The following is a 20,908-nucleotide window of genomic DNA, read 5'->3' as shown; positions in this document are numbered from 1 at the left end:
TCTATATTGTTTTGGCTTATACCAACCACCAAATCTTCCAACGGCACTCAAGGTAGTAGAAAAGTGGTATCAAATATATATATTTTAGTCATATTAAGAACTAGCTGTTGCCCGCAACTCCGTTTGGAAATACGAAGGTTAAGGTTATTAAATATACTCAAATTTCCGTACATATTACAGAGTAGCTGATCCCTTTGGTAATAAATATATTTTTTTAAATATTCTCAATGTACAGATGTTTTTTATATATATCTACTTCCTTCTGCAATAGACCTAAATAATCTTCATCTCTCGAATGATTGAGTGCACGCGGGCGAAGCTGCGGGTAAAAGTTAGTATAAAAATATGTTAGGAATTTATAATTGTTTTTTTTTATACCGGCGCGAAAGCTTAAAAAATAATTTGCGAATGGAATTTGCGAAATTCCTGTATATTTCGCAAATCCCCTGGAATATTTCGTGTTTACCTTCACGAAAAGTGCCCTATTCCTTTACCAGACTCTTAATTATAAATATGCAAAATTTCAATCAAGATAACGCGTGAAGAGACAACTAATATAAAAAACTTTCTTTCGCATTTATTATACTTACTAGCTGTGCCCGTAACTTCATCCGCGTGAAATAGTTATTTTGGGCATCATTAAAGGCCTCAGGAAGAATAATTTTCCCCGTTCTTTTCACATTTTCCATTATTTCTTCGCTCCTTATAGTTGCAGCGTGATGTAATATAGCCGAAAGCCTTCTTCGAAAGGTCTAGTCAACACAAAAATATTTTTTCAATTCGAACCAGTAGACAATCACACTCTTCAGCTTTATAATATTAGTATAGAATAGTTGGGATTTTAATTTGTTTCGGCTTTTACCTATTGGAAGAAAGTATAAATAATCAACCAAAATTGAGTTGTATGTAAATTATTATCAGTCTAATACTACGGAATTAACAGTAACATTATCAACAGGTACATCTTTATCAACATTAATCATAGTTTAATCGATTGATACTCATTCTGGTAGTTAATGATTATCGATTTCCAATGGACCAATACGATTTCTCTATGAGACGGGGTCAGTAACATATAATACATTATACGTGTAACTGTTTCCCAATTATATACAAATACTAGCGACGCGCCCCGGCTTCGCACGGGTGCAAAATTATAAATGTTATTATACATAAAAACCTTTCTCTTGAATCACTCTACCTGTTACAAAAAACCGCATCAAAATCCGTTGCGTAATTTTAAAGATTTAAGCATACAGACAAACAGACTAAAATAGCGACTTTATTTTATACTATGTAGTGATAATAAAAAAAATTTAGTGAAATATGTGATAACTAGCTGTTTCCCGCGATTTCGTACGCATGGAAACAGAAATTTCCACGGTATCTATGGTCGCCTACAGAAATAAGTCACACACTCATCCTTACTTACTTTCACTTAATGATTGTAGTTAGAAAAGTTTTAATCTAATCTACCTAAAAATGCGCTTTTATGTAAATAAGAGTAATTTTGAAAAGGATTTGCTAGCGCTGTCATTATAAGATGGCATTTTTAATTAAGTTAATACTAGTAATGAGATTGTCTCGATGTTTAAGTAAATTTTGAGTCTGTCATGTTTGCCATGTTTTTAAACAAGCGTTATTTTCAAATATGTTTTTCCGAAATTTAACTAGTATCATGATTATTTAAAAATCCTTCCTTTTATCATTTTGATTGTATCCAGATTTCTGTTAACAAATACTCATACTAAAGGGCATTTTCGAACACGGTAACTGATAACAGTGTAGATTTGTATAACTACGTCTAGTAAATGTTCAACTCTCATTAAAATAGGTACCTTGTCATGTGCAAATTACTCAAAATAGTTATCAGTCAAAAAATTTTCCAGACACGATGTGTTGAAATGTGATCGTTTATTGAACCCTTGCACAAAAGTTGTTAGACATGTTGTATTAGTAAGCGATATTACATATTTTTTTTAATTGGCGGATTGAACCACGATCCAGTTTGGGTACGGTTTCCTGCAAAGGTTGCGATCGCTCCCTTAAAAATATGACTTATCTACTCTTCGATCGTGTTCTGGGGTGACATCGGTCTCATCTCCAATGAACTGAGAAAGAAACCAGGACTTACGCCAGGAGGAAAACTATTTGATAATTTAAATCAAATAGTCAAAGTAATTGAGTTAGAGATACCTATAGACAGATAAACTCTGTATTGCTCCAGGAAAAAAATTATACAACTATTCAAAGGGTTATTGATACAAATTATATATTCTGTGGTTATGCACATTTCTAATAGTACTTCAGGCTACAGGTCTAATCACAGGGTCTTATGGTGCTGATAGGTTGCTGAGTGGTATATGACCTTTATTGAATAGACGACTAACTTACAAAGCGTGCCAGATTCGATAATTTGCCGCCTTGCCAAGGTGAACTGCCTTCTTTGCATACAACTTATCGTAGATGTGATATCCGCTATAATGAATGGAAATAATCATGTATTGCTTTGTCTTTGGCATGTAATTCTCTGTATATTGAAAGGACTACCCCATTTTTTAACGAGAGATGACGTAAGAGACGAATACGCAAGTTTATGTAATGAGACAACCATCATGGATGTAAGATATTCTTGTAAATAGGATGACGAATTGCTAATAAACTCGAGATTCCTTTTATAAAGATTTGCTGTCAATATAAATCTCAATGCCATCAGAACGTGGCATTCGAATCTTGTGACGACTCCGTAAAGGTTAAACACGTTAATATTGTTATTATTTAAACTTTATTGTACCTAAAATAATGTTCAACAGATGGACTTATGCCATATAGCATTCTCAACCTTTCGACAAAACTGAGATTGTAATTTGTATTTGATTGTAAACTGTTATGTGTGTACATCGATTTCTATAATGGTAAAAAAGTAAAAGATGATGCTTTCTTTTCTTCTTTCTTTCTTTTTTTTTCTTTTTTAAGCTTTCTTGCGCAGCGTATTGCTATTACAATACAGCGCGGGAATGCTGCCTGCGCCATGGGAACCCTTCCTAGGGGCCAAAATTTAAATAATAATGTTTTTAGTTAGTAATTTAGAATTGTTTTTTTTTTATTATTATTAAAAAATAATATTAGTTTACCTTCTTAAATTGATTGTGTGCCGTTGATAAAACTCAGAGAAAATAGATAGATAGACTCTTTATTGCACCATAAAATAAATATCCGTTACTTCACACCATTCTAGTACTTGTGAAAAGCCATATTAATTACACACTATCATAACTGCATATAACAGATGCATACGTTCAACTGCTCTGTTCAAGTTTTTACTTAGTCATAACTTAATTAGTGTTGCGATCTGTTAAACTTGAATCGGTTGAATGTCTTTATTATCAGTCTAACTTCCTTTTACTATTATGGTGAGGTTTTTTTTATATACTAAAGTGTTAAGTTAAGGCAATATTTTTCAAGATTAGGTTTTCTAGATTTTAGTGTAGAAAGTCGCAGCGATGATACAGCTATTTGATACAGGTAAATACGGTGAGGTTAAATATCGTGAGGAAACCAGATAACTGGATATGTTACCATGATCTAATATGGGTCATATACATATAATCACGTTTATATCCCTTGCGGGGTAGACAGAGCCAACAGTCTTGAAAAGACCGATAGGCCACGTTCAGCTGTTTGGCTTTATGATGGCATTGATATTCAAATAGTGACAGGTTGCTAGCCTATCGCCTAAAAAAAGAATCCCAAGTTTATAAGCCTATCCCTTAGTCGCCCTTTACGACATCCATGAGAACGAGATGGAGTGGTCCTATTCTTTTTTTTTATTTGTACCGGGAACCACACGGCACTTTTTTGATCCAAACAATAATATTATCCAATTTCAGTTTATTTCAACAAACTAACTGCATCGCGGCCATGTTACAAAAGATACTCAACAAAAATTTCACCTTTGTGTAAAGAAAATCTCTATTTCACCTCAGTACTCCAGTGGTAATACTACAAAGAGATTTGCCCGCGCCCCGGCTTATTCCCGTGTTCATACGTCACGGGCACGACTACACAAAGCGGCGCGACTAGTCGGCCGATCAGTTGGGCAACATAATGCATTTATTGAGATTTTATATTCTGGTATTATGCTCTTGTAGTTAATAAAACTACAAGTGAGTCGTAATAGTTGTAAATCAAAAGCTATTTGTTCTGAGCTAATTCAGATTTATGATTAGAGAAAACGATATATATATTTCCGTGGCTGGTTATGAAAAATCAGCTACTAAAGAGATTCAGGCTTTTCAAGACTCTTGTCCCGTAAGGGAGACGTATATTTATATATGGTTGTACAAAAGGTATTCATTTCAATCATAGCCTTTAAATTCTGTGAAACTGATTCCCTCTGTATCACCTGGTCATTATTATTATTAAGGTGTTATTACAAAAAAAAACAAAAAATATTGCAGAAATATATATGCATCGCTTTGACGTCTTGATCAAATCCGGTAAGATTCTTAAAGATATGTAATAATACTAATCAATTATGGAAACCGAAATAAAACCGAATTAGTAGTTTGGGAAAATAAATAGGGATAAAAACATACATACATAACTATAATGACGTCTTTATTTGTTATGAGGCAGATAGAGCCAGCCAACAGACTCAAAAAAGTACATACTTTTTTGAGACTGTTGGGTGGCTCTATATTAAATACATATTTTTTGAAGTCTGTCACAATGCAGGTAAAGCCACCGGCGTATAGTAGTTAACGCATAATTAACGTCTGCCTTAAACATGCTTCCGATCACATCCACTTTTATGAGTTAAACTACTTTCACAATCCGTAAAAGGGAGTGCGGTAGTTGGTAGAAAACTCACAAAAGGGCCAGAAAAATTTGACCGTCTAAGAAAATATTCTTATTGCACACGGTATCTAGTGACTGCTTTGATTTTCCAATAATTTAACCACGTGCACGAACTTCGGACTCTTTTCAAATTTGCATTCGGGAACACTAATATTAAAAGGCGACTAAGGGTAGGCTTACAAACTTAGGATTCTTTTTAGGCGATGAGTTAGCAACCTGTCACTATTTGAATCTCAATTCTATCATTAAGCCAAATAGCTGAACGTGGCCATTCAGTCTTTTCAAGACTGTTAGCTCTGTCTACCCCGCAAGGGATATAGACGTGACCATATGTATGTAAGTAATATTCAATTGGCATTTATTTGTTTGCAGTTATTTCACGCTTTATTTTAACCAATCATAAAGTGAAAAATCACGGACAAAAGTACTGTTCCCGTGTGATTTTGCTGAAAACGCCTGTGATCGAGTGAAGCGGCAGACTAAAAGCTAGTAAATGAATAAGTTGACTATTTTAACGAACAACGCACAGCCAATTCGTAGAAATCATACATTTTCGTACAGTGTTTTGAGTTTAAACGAGTATTATGAGATTATCTCTAAATAGTCTCACTGACAAGAAAAACTTTACACACGAAGCCTTTAGAGCTAGTTGTAAATACACGTCACGAGGGAGCGGGTGACATCTTCATCGCCCTGCGAGCCATTGGTTGCATAATCCTGCAATTTTCATGCCACCCGGATAAGATAGAGGTTACATTACCATTGGAATCGTATGAATTACTGTGATCTAGGTAGGTACAGTCGGCAAGTTAATTGATAAACAGGATCCATGCGTGAGAAATCTAGGATTAAGATAAGACTTGGTATAAATTCAACTGGATGTGTAACCATGATTCAATAGGGGTTAGGTTCTCCCGCAAAGGTTGTGGGGGTCAGATGAGAGCCGCTTTTTGTCATCGTGGGAGGAATTTTGACCATGATGACAAAATGTCGACCAGTTATTTTTAATAGTTAATATTAATAGTTAAGTAAATAACTAACTTCTAAAAACTTTAATAATTGACCAGGACTATAAAGATAAAATAAAAAGTCAAAAGGATATAAGCTGGTTAAACGGGTTACGTTAATTTATAGTATATTTTGTGCTTTCGTATGTTCGAAAAACGTCAGAAGGTAGAACAAGATAATGATAAAGCCTTTGACCACACTTTTCTCCTGAGTGAAAAGGTATCTAGAACGCTGGCAGCATTACTTTTTGCCTAATGATCAAGATTTTTCAAAAATGATTCCAAAGAGGAATGGAAATAAAAATTACCAGTTATTTTGATTTGAGAAAAGATTTTTCTCGATACATTAACCATTTTTTCGATAAAATACTCGATATAATACATGAAATGGAAGATATAGGAACTCAAAATTTTCAACCTTATAATTTTCATCAGTTAGTGGACTTTAGGAAACGGCCAATAAACTAGGGATTCTTATTTTTAGGTGATTGTCTAGCAACCTGTCATTTGAATCTCAAATCCATTATTAACTCATGCAGCTGATCATGACCTTTCAGTCTTTTAAAGACTGCTGTCTCTGTACGCTATAATGAATAAAGACGTAATTATATGTATGTATGTATGTGACTTTAAACTCCAATATTGGGTCGTCGCCGAATAAATTATATTTTTACACCTTTAACCAATTTCAGAGACAGTTCTGGTTTTACTGGACCACTTAGACGGCAGGTGTCTCTGACAGCCCTCGAGAATAATGCCGCATTCGTAATAAATCCATGTCAAAATTAATGAGGTATAGAAGTGCAACATGTGTCAAGACATTCTGATTTCCTGATCTGATCCTATTTTGATAATTAAAATAAAAAGTTTTTTTTTTCTTTGTGATAATTACCAGGATAAAATTTCAATTTCTTCTATGTATAAATAGGTATTGGTTTAACTTTAAACAATTAAACCCCTACATACGATATGACACACTGTTCAAGTTGGATGTTGAAACTTTTTTTACCAAAACTGAACTATATTTTTTTAGGCTAGATTAAATGGAAAGTTTATGGATTAAAATAACATAATCATTTATTATGTAAAAACAAGAAGTTTCTTTAACAGTAAGTTCCTACTTCTGTAGTGTTTTTATTCCCTACACATTACCCACCCAAATTCTCGCTTTACGTTAAAGGAAATCCTACTAATTTACACGAAAATGAGATACGTACTTTAATATAACAAATGATAAAACTGGCAAAGTGCGTGTCGACCCGTATTCAGTAAAAGATTCATTTTTAAGAATTCCGTAACTAATTTAAACAAATCAGTAATTATGAAATAATAATTTGTTTCTAAAATACTAAATTTCATTACAAAACACACACGCTCACGTCAAAATTTCTTACGTAACAGACAGAGCCAATTAAATATAAATAAATATAACACTTTTGATTTTGACGAAATTTTATAAAAACAAACGTATCACTTGTTTTTAAAAGCGGAGCATTATTAAATTGATGAAAATTTTGCCTAGAAATCGACTCTACTCTAAGCTTACTAAGCTTTATTTGCCTTGATATTTTTGAAAAGTTTAGTGACGTTAAACGAATTGACCTTCTGTTTGTCTGTCCCTTCTATTCTCCTATAAGTGTAACCTTCGGTGAATACTTCCGTGTTGGCTGTGATTTTTAACTCTTAAACTAAATCTTGATTACTTTTTAAGTACCTTGTTTTTAAACATTCAATTAAATGTTTATTGTTATTTAATTAAGTCGATCCGGTTTATATTTGGCCGTAATTATGTTTGTCACAAAATTATGAGATTGATCGCTTTGTTTATATATGTGTTCTCGTACTCCTCCGAAACGGCTTGACCATTACTCATGAAATTGTGTGAGCATATTGAGTTGTTCTGAGAATTGGCCAACATCTATTTTTCATACCCCTGAGTGATAAGGGTTGTCCACACTTAAAAAAAAAATTAACTAGAAATAATTTAAAAATAATTTATATGGCAAAACAACGTTGGCTGGGACAGCTAGTGTCATATAAAATATAAATCCGACGAGAGGTAAGGTGTCAAAATTGCCACCAATTTTAAATAAAGACAAAGTTACATAAATATATTTTTTACTCTATCGTTGTATAAAAAAATATACTTCTGACGTTCAACGGGTTAAGGAGATGCCTTGTTATTGATCTCAATTCGTAGTAAGTATCATAGAAGACTAGACCCGGTGTTGGAACACGAATTTAGAATAATGAAACAAAAAAAAACTCATTTTGCTAGAGTTAAGTAGAGAACCTAACTTCTTTTTGATTGGTTCTTTGGGATGACGATAAATAATTAAGACAGACGCATGAGTTTCTTGCATCCTACATAAAAGACCTTGAAAATATAACACGCCTTTTTTGAGCAGTCATGTAAAATGAGCTCATTTGAAAATATGAACTATCTGTTGTTTAATACATAAGTTAGATATTTTTATATCTAACAGGCCTGACAGAATGTAAGATTGATAGACACAAACAACTCAAGAAAATCATAATTTTTAAGAAATTTAAAGTTCATACCACATAATGCAAATACAATTTTCTAGTTTCAATCATCATCTATTACTGTCTACTACGTCATAATAATTTAAATAACGAAAGCATTAGACCATAAATGGTCGTTAAACTTACCTTGTTTAGCAAATCCCAGCATATTTAAACAGAAATAACATGGCACTTAGCACGTGTAACTAATCCACAACATCCTTGTACTTTCACTACATTCAACAGTTCTATATTCGGCGTCGAAAACACCGTTAAAACTGTCCCCGCGAAAGTCTTAGCAATACTGCCTGCGCAGACGGCGAAGCCTCTTTTCCTCCCCACTTATCATACACAGATATTTTCCAATTTTATTTCTTAAGTGTATGGAAATAGAGTCTCTTTTGAGGTGTTTTCATGTGACATCTAAAAAGTTCAGACAGCGCGCGCGCGAAGTCTGGTACGAGTAAGTTGATTTGCTTGCTATTACCACACATATACTCGTACATTGTAGTTAAGATTTATTTAAATATTCTTACTATTTAAAGCAAAAATAAATTTTATATATTTAGGACAACTTAACATGTTCCAAAATTGTTAGTAATACAAATATATGTAACATAGGGGTAGTTACTTTCTTGGAGGAGTAAGCAAAATCTTTCCATTTGCCATGATGAGTAAGTCAAATTTCATTAATTTTCTTCGATTCCATTAAGGTTCATTTGTCTGGACTTTTCCCTTTAACGTTCCGTTTCATCGTATCCGGTTCTAAACATGATGAGAATAATGAATAGAACAAATAAAATGTTATCATTTATGCATCTATGACAAAAAGAAATATATATTTCCAGGAAAATATGACTTATTGTTCGGCGTCTTCACTTTTTTTCTTCGCATGATCTGCCTTCTTAATACCTTTTATGAATTTTCCCATTATACCTCTTATCAACAACTTTGTAGAGTCTAAATTGCCTCTGCTTATTATTGATACAGTCACGGTCATGACTACCGTCAAGTTTGACGTTAAGTTTTCTTTTAGTTTGTTTGCAGATTCAAGTCACTTTTTGTATTACGCTTGACTAACTTCCGATGATATTTGAATTGTTTAAAATCATTTGTCATAATTTGTAATGAATGTGTTTTCTGAAGACTTTTCATAGTGTTTTTACTCTTACAGCAGTATTATGAGTAACGTAATCAAATCTAGTATTGTGAAATCTAGACTTGGTAGTACTCCTGGGTGATTTGAGGTTACATATTATGCTGCATAAAATATATATATATAAAAATTTCATATACATAGTGCATGCAACCATACTTCCTACCCAAAAAACTGGTTACATACTATTCCAATTACTATTATTTGTTTTCTCAGTACAAAAATTATATTGTCACATGATTTGGAATTTTAAGTCTATACAGAATTAAAATTCAAAATCATGTTATTAATAAAGTAACTGGTTTACACCAAGTCAACGCCGAATACTAGCATTCATTAGCTCATCAAAAACACAATAAAAAAAAATCGTGTCTTAGAAGAAATTATCCATCGTGATCGGAATTTTAATGACGTGGGTACTTATTCTCAATTCCTACAAAGGTGCCAATTTGTGGGAACGATTACGTGAAAAGGAACTTATTGATTGATAGGCAGTCGAGAATGGAACACGTGTGGTGTTTGGCACGATTTTATAACATACATACATAGATACATATGGTCACGTCTATATCCTTGTGGGGTAGACAGAGCCAACAGTCTTGAAAAGACTGATCGGCCACGTTCAGCTATTTGGCTTAATGATAGAATTGAGATCCAAATAGTGACAGGTTGCTAGCCCATCGCCTAAAAAAAAAGAAGTTTGTAAGCATATCCCTTAGTCGCCTTTTACGACATCCATGGGAAAGAGATGGAGTGGTCCTATTATTTTTTGTATTGGTGCCGGGAACCACACGGCACGATGAATTTATAAGCTTTTATTTATCTCCACCTGTCTTGAAAAATCCATTTCCTCTGTTACAAAGAAGTTCGTATACCATACCAGTAGTATAATGGAATATTCACTTAACAGTTTGACCTGTTCTTTTTTTGTTTTACATTGTTCAATGCATTGACCCAATCAAAGGCTGTTAAATGTAGAGATTCGATATTCATTTATTTTAATATTGTATAAGCATTTGTCTTCCATCTCACCTGATGGAAGTGAATTAAGTCAAAAAAGTAAGAAGAGGTCCTATTCTTAAGAATTGGAGACCACACGGCAGGGGTTTTGCTTCATTCTGCTCTAATTACAACCATACAAAATTTCATCAGATATCAGAATCGGTCAAACAGTAATTTACTCATGAAATCTTAACAAATACATCGCATTTATAATATTTCATATATGACATACATACATACATATAATCTCGTCTATGTCCCTTGCGGGGTAGACAGAGCCAACAGTCTTGAAAGGACCGATAGGCCACATTCGATATTTGATATACCAATATATGAAATATGAATACTCAAATATTCCGTGTTCTGGTTTTACGAATGTCCAGGGTCCATCGTTAAACGTAAATTAATATTCAGGCTCGTGTGATAATAAATTTAAGGCAATTGACATAAAATTTAGAGCCAATTTCTAAGAATGTTGACTCAATACTTTTTTTATTATACTCACCTTTAGGTTTCTGTAGTAAAATTTTATGTTACACTGAAAACATAATTTGTTCGAGATATCTTATAAAGAGTAGGCCCTACTCGGTCAGAAACAGTAGCTCCGTATATAATAATCAAAAATTACAAGAAAGTTTCGCCCAGCAGGCTTAAGATGGAATTGGGATTCAATTTGTCGCAGGTTGTTAGCCCGTCGCCTAAAAGAATCCAAAATTTTTAGCCAACACTTCATCATCTTTTACGACATACATCCACGGGGAAGAGAGGGACCGGTCATATTCTAAAGTGCTGGAAACTACACGACCCAAAACTTCAATTTCCCGTTTACTCTTTTAAGTAAAGAAAGCGACTAAGACAACTCTCAGGTACCTATTATTTTTTTATAAAGTCTTTTAGCGGACCCTATCAAATCTCAGGTCTACACCGTGAGAAGGCAAGAATGCAGTAATGTGCGTAATGGTCAATTTCCAGTGTAGAATATGCAGATATCTCAGTTAGTATGGTAATATGATCAATTTTCCGGGAAAATGAATGCGAAATAGGTTATATATATATATGTCTAAACATAACTTTTAATATATATTTACAAGAGCAGTAGAAGCTAAAAATGTGATTACAATTTTTGTCTGTCTGTTTGTTATACTTTCATCACGCGAAAACTATTAGGTACGCTGTTACGCTTAGATCTTAGTTTGGTCCGACATAAAAACTGCTATACGAATATTATCGCCTTATTGTCAATTAGGGGTAATTGACAATAAGGCGAACGAATTCCCGGGCAATAGCTAGTTATGAAGCAAAAAGCTTGAATGAAACTCCAAGGATCTGTGTAAAACCCTAAAAATCTTGTATAAGTACTGTATGAATAAAAACATGCAAATATCGCACGTATTTATACCTTATGCCAGCCAGACTTATAAGACTCGACGTTTAGCTATATTGGTTTATGGCTTCTTAATTGCAACTGAGATTTACTAGATTATTTAGCCTATTATCTTAGTCGCTTCTCACGACATACTACATAGGAAAGAAATTAAGTGTGCCTATTCTAAAGTGTCGAGATCCACACGGTATGTACGAATGTAGAAACTTTTTTTTTTACTGAATTGTCTTTAATTTTAGGTAAGTATTTTAGATAGATTTTTAACTTAAAATTACATGTAAGTAATTTCAAAAATATTTTTACTTGAAATAATTAATAGTGTCGGGAAATGGTTTTGTCACTAGCATTTAATACTTCTGTCACAATGGCGAATAATGAATGGTCCAACAAACTTATGCCGCATTCAAACTTCAGAGGCGGAATGGTTAGAAAACTGTCACAATTATAGGTTTTGTACGACCTAGTTGAGATATTTTCTTTTCCAATGCTATGTGAGGAAGAGGCTGATAAAATTATTTATCAAGTAGACAATGTGCATTCGTCCACGATTTAGATTTAAGAGATCTATATTTGTAAATTGACGTCCGGTGAAAATTCTGCAGTGTAGTTTGTTCCGCCGCTTCTTCTACACATGCGCTTTGGAAGCGGTAGTAGTTATAATTCGATTTAAGTGATGTGACGACAATAAGTGATACCTTGTATCCAATTTTGAAAATAAATCTATTATGTATATTCTACTCTCCTAAGAGTAGTTACTAGTAGTAGTAAGATCTTCTAAAATATTGCCAAGTTTATTAGCTTTTCCTTAATGTGTATTTAACACAAAAACAACCAATTCATAAGCAATGTATTCAAGTACCATATTATTTCACATCCTATCGGTTTTGACAAGACAAACAAAATTCATTAAGTATAACGAATTAGTTTCCCGCTGGGTAATACATTTTAAATGAGTGTTTGTAAGAACGCCCCTTGTCATCCCTGTGGGCGCATTTACTTCAGATTTTAATAAAAATGGTGCTCGGAATAATTCACATTGTTTGAGGTTTGATGACCTTTTTTATGAGTGAGTTTATTCCCAAGCTGTTGAAGATGGTTAAAGACTTGGAAGTAGAATTTATGAGAAGCGTAAAAAAATAATTTAAAATTTTTAAGGTCAAATTTAGGTAACCTTTATAATACTCATGTTGGTCCCTGTTGGGTTACGTCTACGTCACTCGTTAGCCAATCACGACGAAGAATGCTAAGCCAAAAGCAGCTGATATTCTAAATCGCGAAAGCAATGTTTCAACGGAATAGACTAATTTCATTTTGGGATCTCCCCCGATAAAGCCTAGATTGCAACTTTCTTGGGAGCAACCTGGAATCGTATGATCGTAAGTTTTTATATCAAACAGCTCCCGTCTGACCTCCGTAACCCTATTTATAATGGTTTCAATTTTCATTGCATTGAACTCTTATTTTTACACAAATAAATTGAATAATTGGCCACTCTAAAGATAGATAGCGTCACGAAATCGGGCAATTAATTTGCTGAAAAACGATACGTAGTATGGAGATTAATCCGTTTTAATATTGGATATTTATTTTGATAGAATCCGCTCGATTTATTATAAACTTTTACACGTTTTATTTCGATTAATAATAAACTTAATTTATGCACGGCTTTAAATAAAAAAGATAATTACATTTTATTTAACAGAGAATTAAGCATAATCTTTGTCTCATCTTTGCTCATTCCTAGTCGCACCCCCTGAACTATAGTGGGCCTGTGTTTATTCCCTACATTTATCTTTTAACTTTCTCCGGTCTTGCTTTCAGACCATTTCAGATAATGATACGTACCTACGTAATATCACGTCTTTATCCCGCACAAACCGTAAGGCATGAAGACGTGATATACTCGTAGCCAAAGCCAGTAGTCCCAAAACTCAAACATCATGTTTACTGAATAGCTTTTAAAATGAGATTTATATAAAAACAGGTTGTTGACCAGTCGATTCAACGCAGAATTCTTTTCCTATTTAAGCCCTTTCCTTGCAAAGGTTGCGGAGGTCAGATGGGAGTCGCTTCGGGTAAAATCTGACTTTACATAATCCAGGATTATGGTCTTAAAAGGCGCACGTGGGTCTTCTCCCCAGACAGGTGAATATGTAACCGGGAATAACTTCAGAAGGAAGAAGAAGATTGAAGCCTTTTCCTTCCCAAAAATTTTATCAGGAAAATCCAAAAATATCACGTAACTACTGTAAGCAAATCCAAGTCTGTTAAATACTTTTAAGCACACTCTAAGCATCCACATCACCATATACACTTTTGTAGTCAAGTTAAAACGTACATTTAGTTATCACATACGAGTTCCTACCATGCATCTCACGAAATATTATTTTGAGTAACAAAACCTGTAAATAGTTCAAGACAAACTTTTCCTTGTTATGCTTAGTTATTTTGGGAACTTAACGGTTTATTCTCGTACCTACGTTTCAAAGTTAGTACCTGTCCCTCGAGATGAGCAACCTCTCTCTTTGATGTGAATAAACTACAAGCCGATCTAAAACTCTAAAACTGGAGTAAAATTTAATTACGGATATATTTCGGTAAAATGAAGAGAAAGTTTTCGGAGATTTATTTATTTTTTGACTGATTACCTATTCCTACTATTTTGATTATAATACGGTTCTTAGCATCAATAGAAATAAAGAATAGGACCACTGCATCTCTTTCCCATGGATGTCGTAAAAGGCAACTAAGAGATAGGCTTATAAACTTTGGATTCTTGAACCTGTCACTATACGAATCTCAATACTATCATTAAGGTAAACACAGCTGTTAGCTGGCCGTAACGTGACGCCTATCAGCCTCAAATCTGTTGGCTCTGTCTACCCCAAAAGGGATATAGACGAGCTATGTATGTCAGTAATCGAACATATGATTACTTTTTAGTAATTATATGGTTATAATATATATGACTAGAGGTCGCCCGCGACTTCGTCCGCGTGGAATCAATCCCGCGCGAACTCCGGGATAAAAAGTTATTCTGGGTCTTCAGCTGCCTACATACCAAATTTCATCGTAGTCGGTTCAGTAGTTTTTGCGTGAAAATGTTACAAACATCCATACTGACATAGGTACTTACTTTCACATTTATAATATAAGGAGGATGGTCTGATGACGAAGAAAAACAAAGCGTGTGCAAGCTGCTTCTCTTCCCGTGCAAATTTCAAAAATCAATCAAGGAAAAGGAAAATAAACTTGTTTTTTTTTTAGGCTAGCTACCTGTCACTATTAGAATCTCAATTCCATCATTAAGACATACAGGCTGACCTTTCAGTGATTTGCTGACGTGGCCTTTGAGTTTCAAGACCAGATGACTGAAACTCCTAATACCTACCGGTGTCCAGAACTCTCCATAGCGAAGATAGTTATAGATGAGAAATCTTGCTGTAACTATTCCGAAACACGAAACAAACTAGTGAGTAAAAGATTTGAGGAGAAAGTTAATTGCAGCTTTAGTAACAAATTTTCGCTGTAAATTTCATATTATATTATATTTTCATTACCTTCAGAGTGTGTTCCAGTTCTAGATAAACACTGAAGCGATATTAATAGGGTTCATTATATAACTTCAAAAATAGGCAAACATTCTTTAGAAGATCAGAAAGTCAAAACATACGCCTAAACATCAGAAGAGGGATACGAGTAAGGCATAAACCCCAAACATTTACACCCATTTACTTGTTTTTGGACTATTGCCAGTATGGAAAGGATTCGATATAAACATGTACTATCAGAATGAATACATCCATAAGGATAAACGTTTATTAGGATGGATGCCTACGATCATTCCGAGGACTGTCGTTTTCCTTGAGAGGGTAGCATTATCTCGCTTTCTTTCATCGACAACATTTTTTCGTCTGTTTCTTAAATATAACTAAATAGCTGAATGCACCTTTCATGTATAATGAAATAGTACATGAAACTGCATTTGCAAAAAATATTTTAAAAAGTTTAAATATATAATCACATCTACATACTTTCTACACCGAAAGGGATTAAGACGTGACTATATGTATATACATATGTACGATATGCAAATTGCATCTTTATCGCATCGCAATCTCTTCCAGACAGCTTTTTACTTTGGCTTGTTGTTCTAAAATAACTTTAAAAAAAATATGTGGTTTTGTCTTTTTATAGCAGAATTTGGCCTTTCTGTCATTTCAAGATTGTTGGCTCTGTTTGCTGAAATAATAACAGTACGAAAACAAAAAAACGCGTCTTCATGTTTTCAAATTGTTAAGGTCTTTATTTTTTATCGTTACCATTCCCTGCTATCGTATAAACTCCAGAGTTAAATGATTTTTTTCAATTATTAGCTTGCCGAAAGTCTAAAAATAGAATTTTCAGTATTTTCTTTATAGAAGTGAAGTAAAAATAAATGTTCTGTCATGGAACAACCTATTTTCTTGTTGATAATGAAACATTGTTGTGTTCCGTCCTCATGATAACATTTCTTTAAAACTGTGTATTGTTGTAATCTGGTGGTGTTTACAAAACAAATCTCCGTTATTTTATCTACTTACTTAGTAGTAAAATAATAATTATTTAAATTATAAATTATATTTATCAGGGGGCTCTTGTGTTACATACATACATTCATTATAATCACGTCTATATCCCTTGCGGGGTAGACTGAGCCAACAGTCCTGAGCGGACTGATAGGCCACGTTCAGCTATTTGGCTTTAAGATAAAATTGAGATTCGAATAGTTACAAGTTGCTAGCCTATCGCCTAAAAAAAGAATCTCAAGTTTGTAAGCCTATCCCTTAGTCGCCTTTTACGACATCCATGGGAAAGAGATGGAGTGGTCCTATTCTTTTTTGTATTGGTGCCGGGAACCACACGGCTCTTGTGTTTTTGTTTTAAATTCAATTGTTATTACTAATTATTTAATTGTTATTAATAATAATTTAATTTTAATTGTTATTACTTTTTTGCTTAAAAAATGGAAACTTATTTTTAAATGCCTGTTAAATTCTTACCCACTTTTTCTAACTGCAAGTAGGTACGTTATCTACTATTTTTAACTTTCAGGGTAAAGGAAGACTTGTAAGGATCCCTAATTACATAAATAAAGGAACCTTTCTTAACTCGCCCCATTACGCTTCTTCGACAACTAAGATGTTTTGTCTTTATTCAGTGGCTTTTTTGTTATTAAGGAAAACCGTTTAAAATAAATAGGGTGCGGTCAGAAAGGGAGTGCTTCCGCCAAACTGTATTAATTAAAAAGTTAACATTATTAAATATAAGAAGGAATGTAATTATAAAAAAGAAATGTCGTCGTGTACACCCTAAGGAGATTTTTATTCCGACTTCTTAGCTTACGATAATATTAAAACATCATCACGATATCATTGATAGGTACATTACTAACATTGATGTAATGTGACGAAAGAATAAAAATATTCTTATTTATCTGTTTTATTGAATATAATTATTTAATTATCCAAGGTTTTTTATTACGTGGGGAATAATGGGTTATTGTCGAGTCCAACTTAATTCACATACAAAATTTCACAAAAACCATTTTGCGTGGATGGAAAAATTTATTTTTCATTTTTCTGAGATCATATTCTCGAGTTAACACAATCGATTGAGTGTTATATAGAATCTGAGGGATTTCGTTGACATTTTCAAGTAGGTATTTCAAAGACAGTGATGCTATTTTTATCCGAACTCTTCTTATATTTACAGATCCTTTTATAGCTGTGATTAAGACATGTGTGTACACTAATCGTTATTGAGTTTGGTGTTCAAAATGGTGGAGCTTGCGCAAAAATAGATCTAAAAGCATTTTTGTGAAAGGTTGCTTATTTATAGATATGTTTTGTTTGTTTTGATATTTTTTTCTACTTCCGATAAAGTTGTTATCGTCTGTTATTATATTTTTTTATATCCTAACTAAGTATAACATAAATTAATATATACGACATTATTTGTCTTCTTTTATCAGAATTATCCCAACAAAATGCAAAACTCACGGTGAAGTTAAACGTAGAAGCTAAAACTTTCTAATTGTTAGAGATAGTGTCAAATTTTATTGTACTTACTCAAGACTGAAGCTGAGTAAAAAGAAAAATGCCAGACCGGCTAAAGCTGCAAGTAAGACTGGACAAAATTAAGAGTTACAAATTCATGGAACTGATGACATAAATTACATCACCCATTCATATATTCTTCAATCGAGCACAACATAACGTAATTTTGTAGGCAACGCTGTGCCTGTTACAGATTAAATTTTCAAGTGTGACTTGACTCCATAATTCGGAGCCATTGAGAAACAAAGTTCAATTAAAAGTATAGCAATCGTTAGTCTCGCCGTAATCCCTTACAGCTGCCCATCACCTCATCGTTTATTCATTGAATTCCGACGATCCGTCAAATCCGGATTAGGTCAGATTGGATACAACAAATTGAATGGACATGATTCGTTCACAAAGAATTTTTTTCTGGCATTTAATTGACACCAAAATCGGCGATTGTGTCACATGCAACATGAGACATTCTATAGAATCCTCATGACTAGTACAGACAAATACTAACGAGGTTTAGGCCATTTCGTAGTGTTATCTGCCTCATAATTCGGAGTAGGTAACTTAGCTAGTTAATAACTTCAAGACAACTAATCACAAAATAAATTATATTATTATTTCCGGATTTTCAGTAGAAGAATTACAATAATCATAACACGTTCTACGTGAACTCAAAAACTTACATTCGACAGAAGTCAAATTCTATCCACCTATTCAAATCTAGACTACTCAAAACACCAGCTATTTCTTCTATTGCAAGTGCAATATGTTGTTGCATGTGTACATAGAACAATATGTTTGCTAATTCTTTCGTATTGGGATCGATTACTTCAGAAACTCTTTGAGAACTCTTCGAGCTGCAGCCTGCACTTACTAGTGACTCTCGTCTTTGATACAGAGAATCATAAATATACTTATGCACACTTTTAAATTTATCTGCTAATTGGCCGAGCAACCAATTAACAGCTTGGTGCTTCTGTTTCAAAAGACCGTCACCTTCAAGCCATGGTTTTAACAAATCCGAGTGAGATTTTCGAAGTAATTCATAATACTTCATCCTGTCATCGTACTCTTTTGTCAATAATACTTCTCTCCATTTTACTATCGACAAGTCCCAATGTTCTCCCGGCTTCATCTCTAGATACAGATCTTTCATCTTTTGCACTTCTGTTTGATGATAGTAACAAACTGGATTCTTCATTTGGAACATTTCCGCCTCTAAAAACAGTTTCTTGTAAGGGTATATTTGAGGTTCAATATCAGTAGCTATTAACACAACAACTTCAAGTAATGTTTTCATGTGATTATATATTGCATTTCTGTTTATTTTAGATTGAAGTCCTTCTGTTTTCTTCAAACACTTTTCTACGTTTTCTACCGAATCAGCGTATAAATTTAGAACCAATTTATCAGCTAAAGTATCGAAAAAGCAAATATTGCAAAAACTAAGCTCCCAAAACTCACTGTATATGCCGGGTTGGTCAGAAATAAATGTGAAATACAATTCCTTACTCTGTCCAGGGGGTAATACATCTTCATTTTTACAGAAGAAAAATACTTGAACATAGAAATCTTCTGGTATAAATGGAATTGGCTTTCTTATCCTTTTCCAACAATACCGTAGTGTTGTTGTACCTAGATTCTTTAAAAACAACTTGCTTCTTCCAGCCCTTTTTATGGGAACATTGAAATAATACGTCCAAGATGTACAACGCTCATGCCAAGGTTCTTGTTGCATCTTTTGTAGATATGATAAATTTTGGCCTGGGATATCTTTGAATATGATAGTTTTGTTAATTTTGATGGCATAAATACTATCCATCACTTCATTGGCGGCTTCAGGCATGTCTACTGTGATTACAGGTAATGGAGGCAACTTAACAACAGGCGGCTGAATAGCCTTTTTCCCTTTGACGATAAGCTCACTTATGTCGGACCTATAAAAATACATAATGATTTATAACTTACATCAGACGTACAATTGACAACAACTCTAAACAGCCGAGCGTGCATGAAAAGATAGGAGCAAAATATAAATGCAGAGAGCGTAGTAAGGGCAATGATCTAGTCTCTACCTACACCTCCGGTGAAGAAGTGTGATATTAATTACCTAACTGTATATTACGTATTTTGCCCTAATTTAACAAACATCTAATAAACCATGTATATTACCGAAACGGATCAATTTTCTTTATTTTCTTTCTCAGTTCAGTTTCTCGTTTCTCTCTATATTTTACATATTCAGCATCAAGTTGAGTGCAGGGTTTTCGTGCTGGCGTACCAAAAAGGCCTTTTTCTGTAACTTGAATATATTTCGGCACTCCAATATGTTCAATTACTGGTGGGGATCCCATTTCAACCGCAGTTCTTTGTACTTCATACACTGGTTCGCAATAACAGTACTGATGCAACCTTTCTGGCGGGTCCCATGATGTGTTTCCCCTTATCTTTGGTTTTTTATCGACCTGTGCATGCTCAAGTACGGTTTTCCTTTCTATATCTTCACGTTCTTTCTCCAACAAGTTCATAGCCAAATCGACAGCAGGTCTGCATGTTCGAGAAGATAGGTATTCTATTTCTTCTTTCCTTATACCTATCCATCTTTCCCACGCGATCAAATCTCGATCCAAATCTAAAAAATCTGGTTTGATATGTGACTGTTTTTTTGCATCTTTGTTCGGCTCCATTTCGAAATGATATATAAGTCTTTATTTTATTAAGCTAAGTAATTATATTCACAAGCGAAATTTAAATATTTTCCCCAAAGCATTAACTTCAATGGAGTTGTTTCACGTTGGCGGTTTGACATTTCACTTTTGACGGTAAATGTTGACATTCTGTCTATCATAAAATATCATACTTTTTTTAAACCTTCGCCGAT

The 20,908-nt window shown here is 33.7% G+C and overlaps 2 protein-coding genes across 3 annotated transcripts in view; both read right to left on the bottom strand.

Annotated features, from left to right (window-relative positions):
* Positions 1-8,684, bottom strand: part of LOC106130372 (tyrosine kinase receptor Cad96Ca) — a 52,385-nt gene extending 43,701 nt beyond the window's left edge. For both annotated transcript variants that reach the window (XM_013329201.2, XM_013329205.2), the window contains exon 1: positions 8,541-8,684. The gene's annotated coding sequence lies outside the window, so the exon portion shown is untranslated. The remainder of the gene's footprint in view (positions 1-8,540) is intronic.
* A 10,022-nt stretch (positions 8,685-18,706) lies between these two features.
* LOC106130331 (uncharacterized) lies at positions 18,707-20,714 on the bottom strand. The gene is made up of 2 exons (XM_013329150.2): positions 20,200-20,714; positions 18,707-19,964 (listed from the first exon to the last, which is right to left on the bottom strand). The coding sequence occupies exons 1-2, from the start codon at positions 20,712-20,714 to the stop codon at positions 18,707-18,709; spliced, it is 1,773 nt and encodes a 590-aa protein (XP_013184604.2).
* Between the last annotated feature and the right edge of the window lie 194 nt (positions 20,715-20,908).

The sequence above is a fragment of the Amyelois transitella genome, chromosome 9 (genome assembly GCF_032362555.1).
Source record: "Amyelois transitella isolate CPQ chromosome 9, ilAmyTran1.1, whole genome shotgun sequence".
Lineage (NCBI taxonomy): Eukaryota > Metazoa > Arthropoda > Insecta > Lepidoptera > Pyralidae > Amyelois > Amyelois transitella.
The sequence above is the reverse complement of the archived record's forward strand: the minus strand, read 5'-3'. Positions and strand labels throughout refer to the sequence as shown.

Excerpts from the sequence above, each read along its gene's own strand:
- LOC106130331 (XM_013329150.2), bottom strand. The coding sequence starts at position 20,714 with ATGGAGCCGAACAAAGATGCAAAAAAACAGTCACATATCAAACCAGAT. Across the intron at positions 19,965-20,199 it reads AAGAAAATTGATCCGTTTCG|GTCCGACATAAGTGAGCTTA; the intron begins GTAATATACATG and ends GTATTTTTATAG.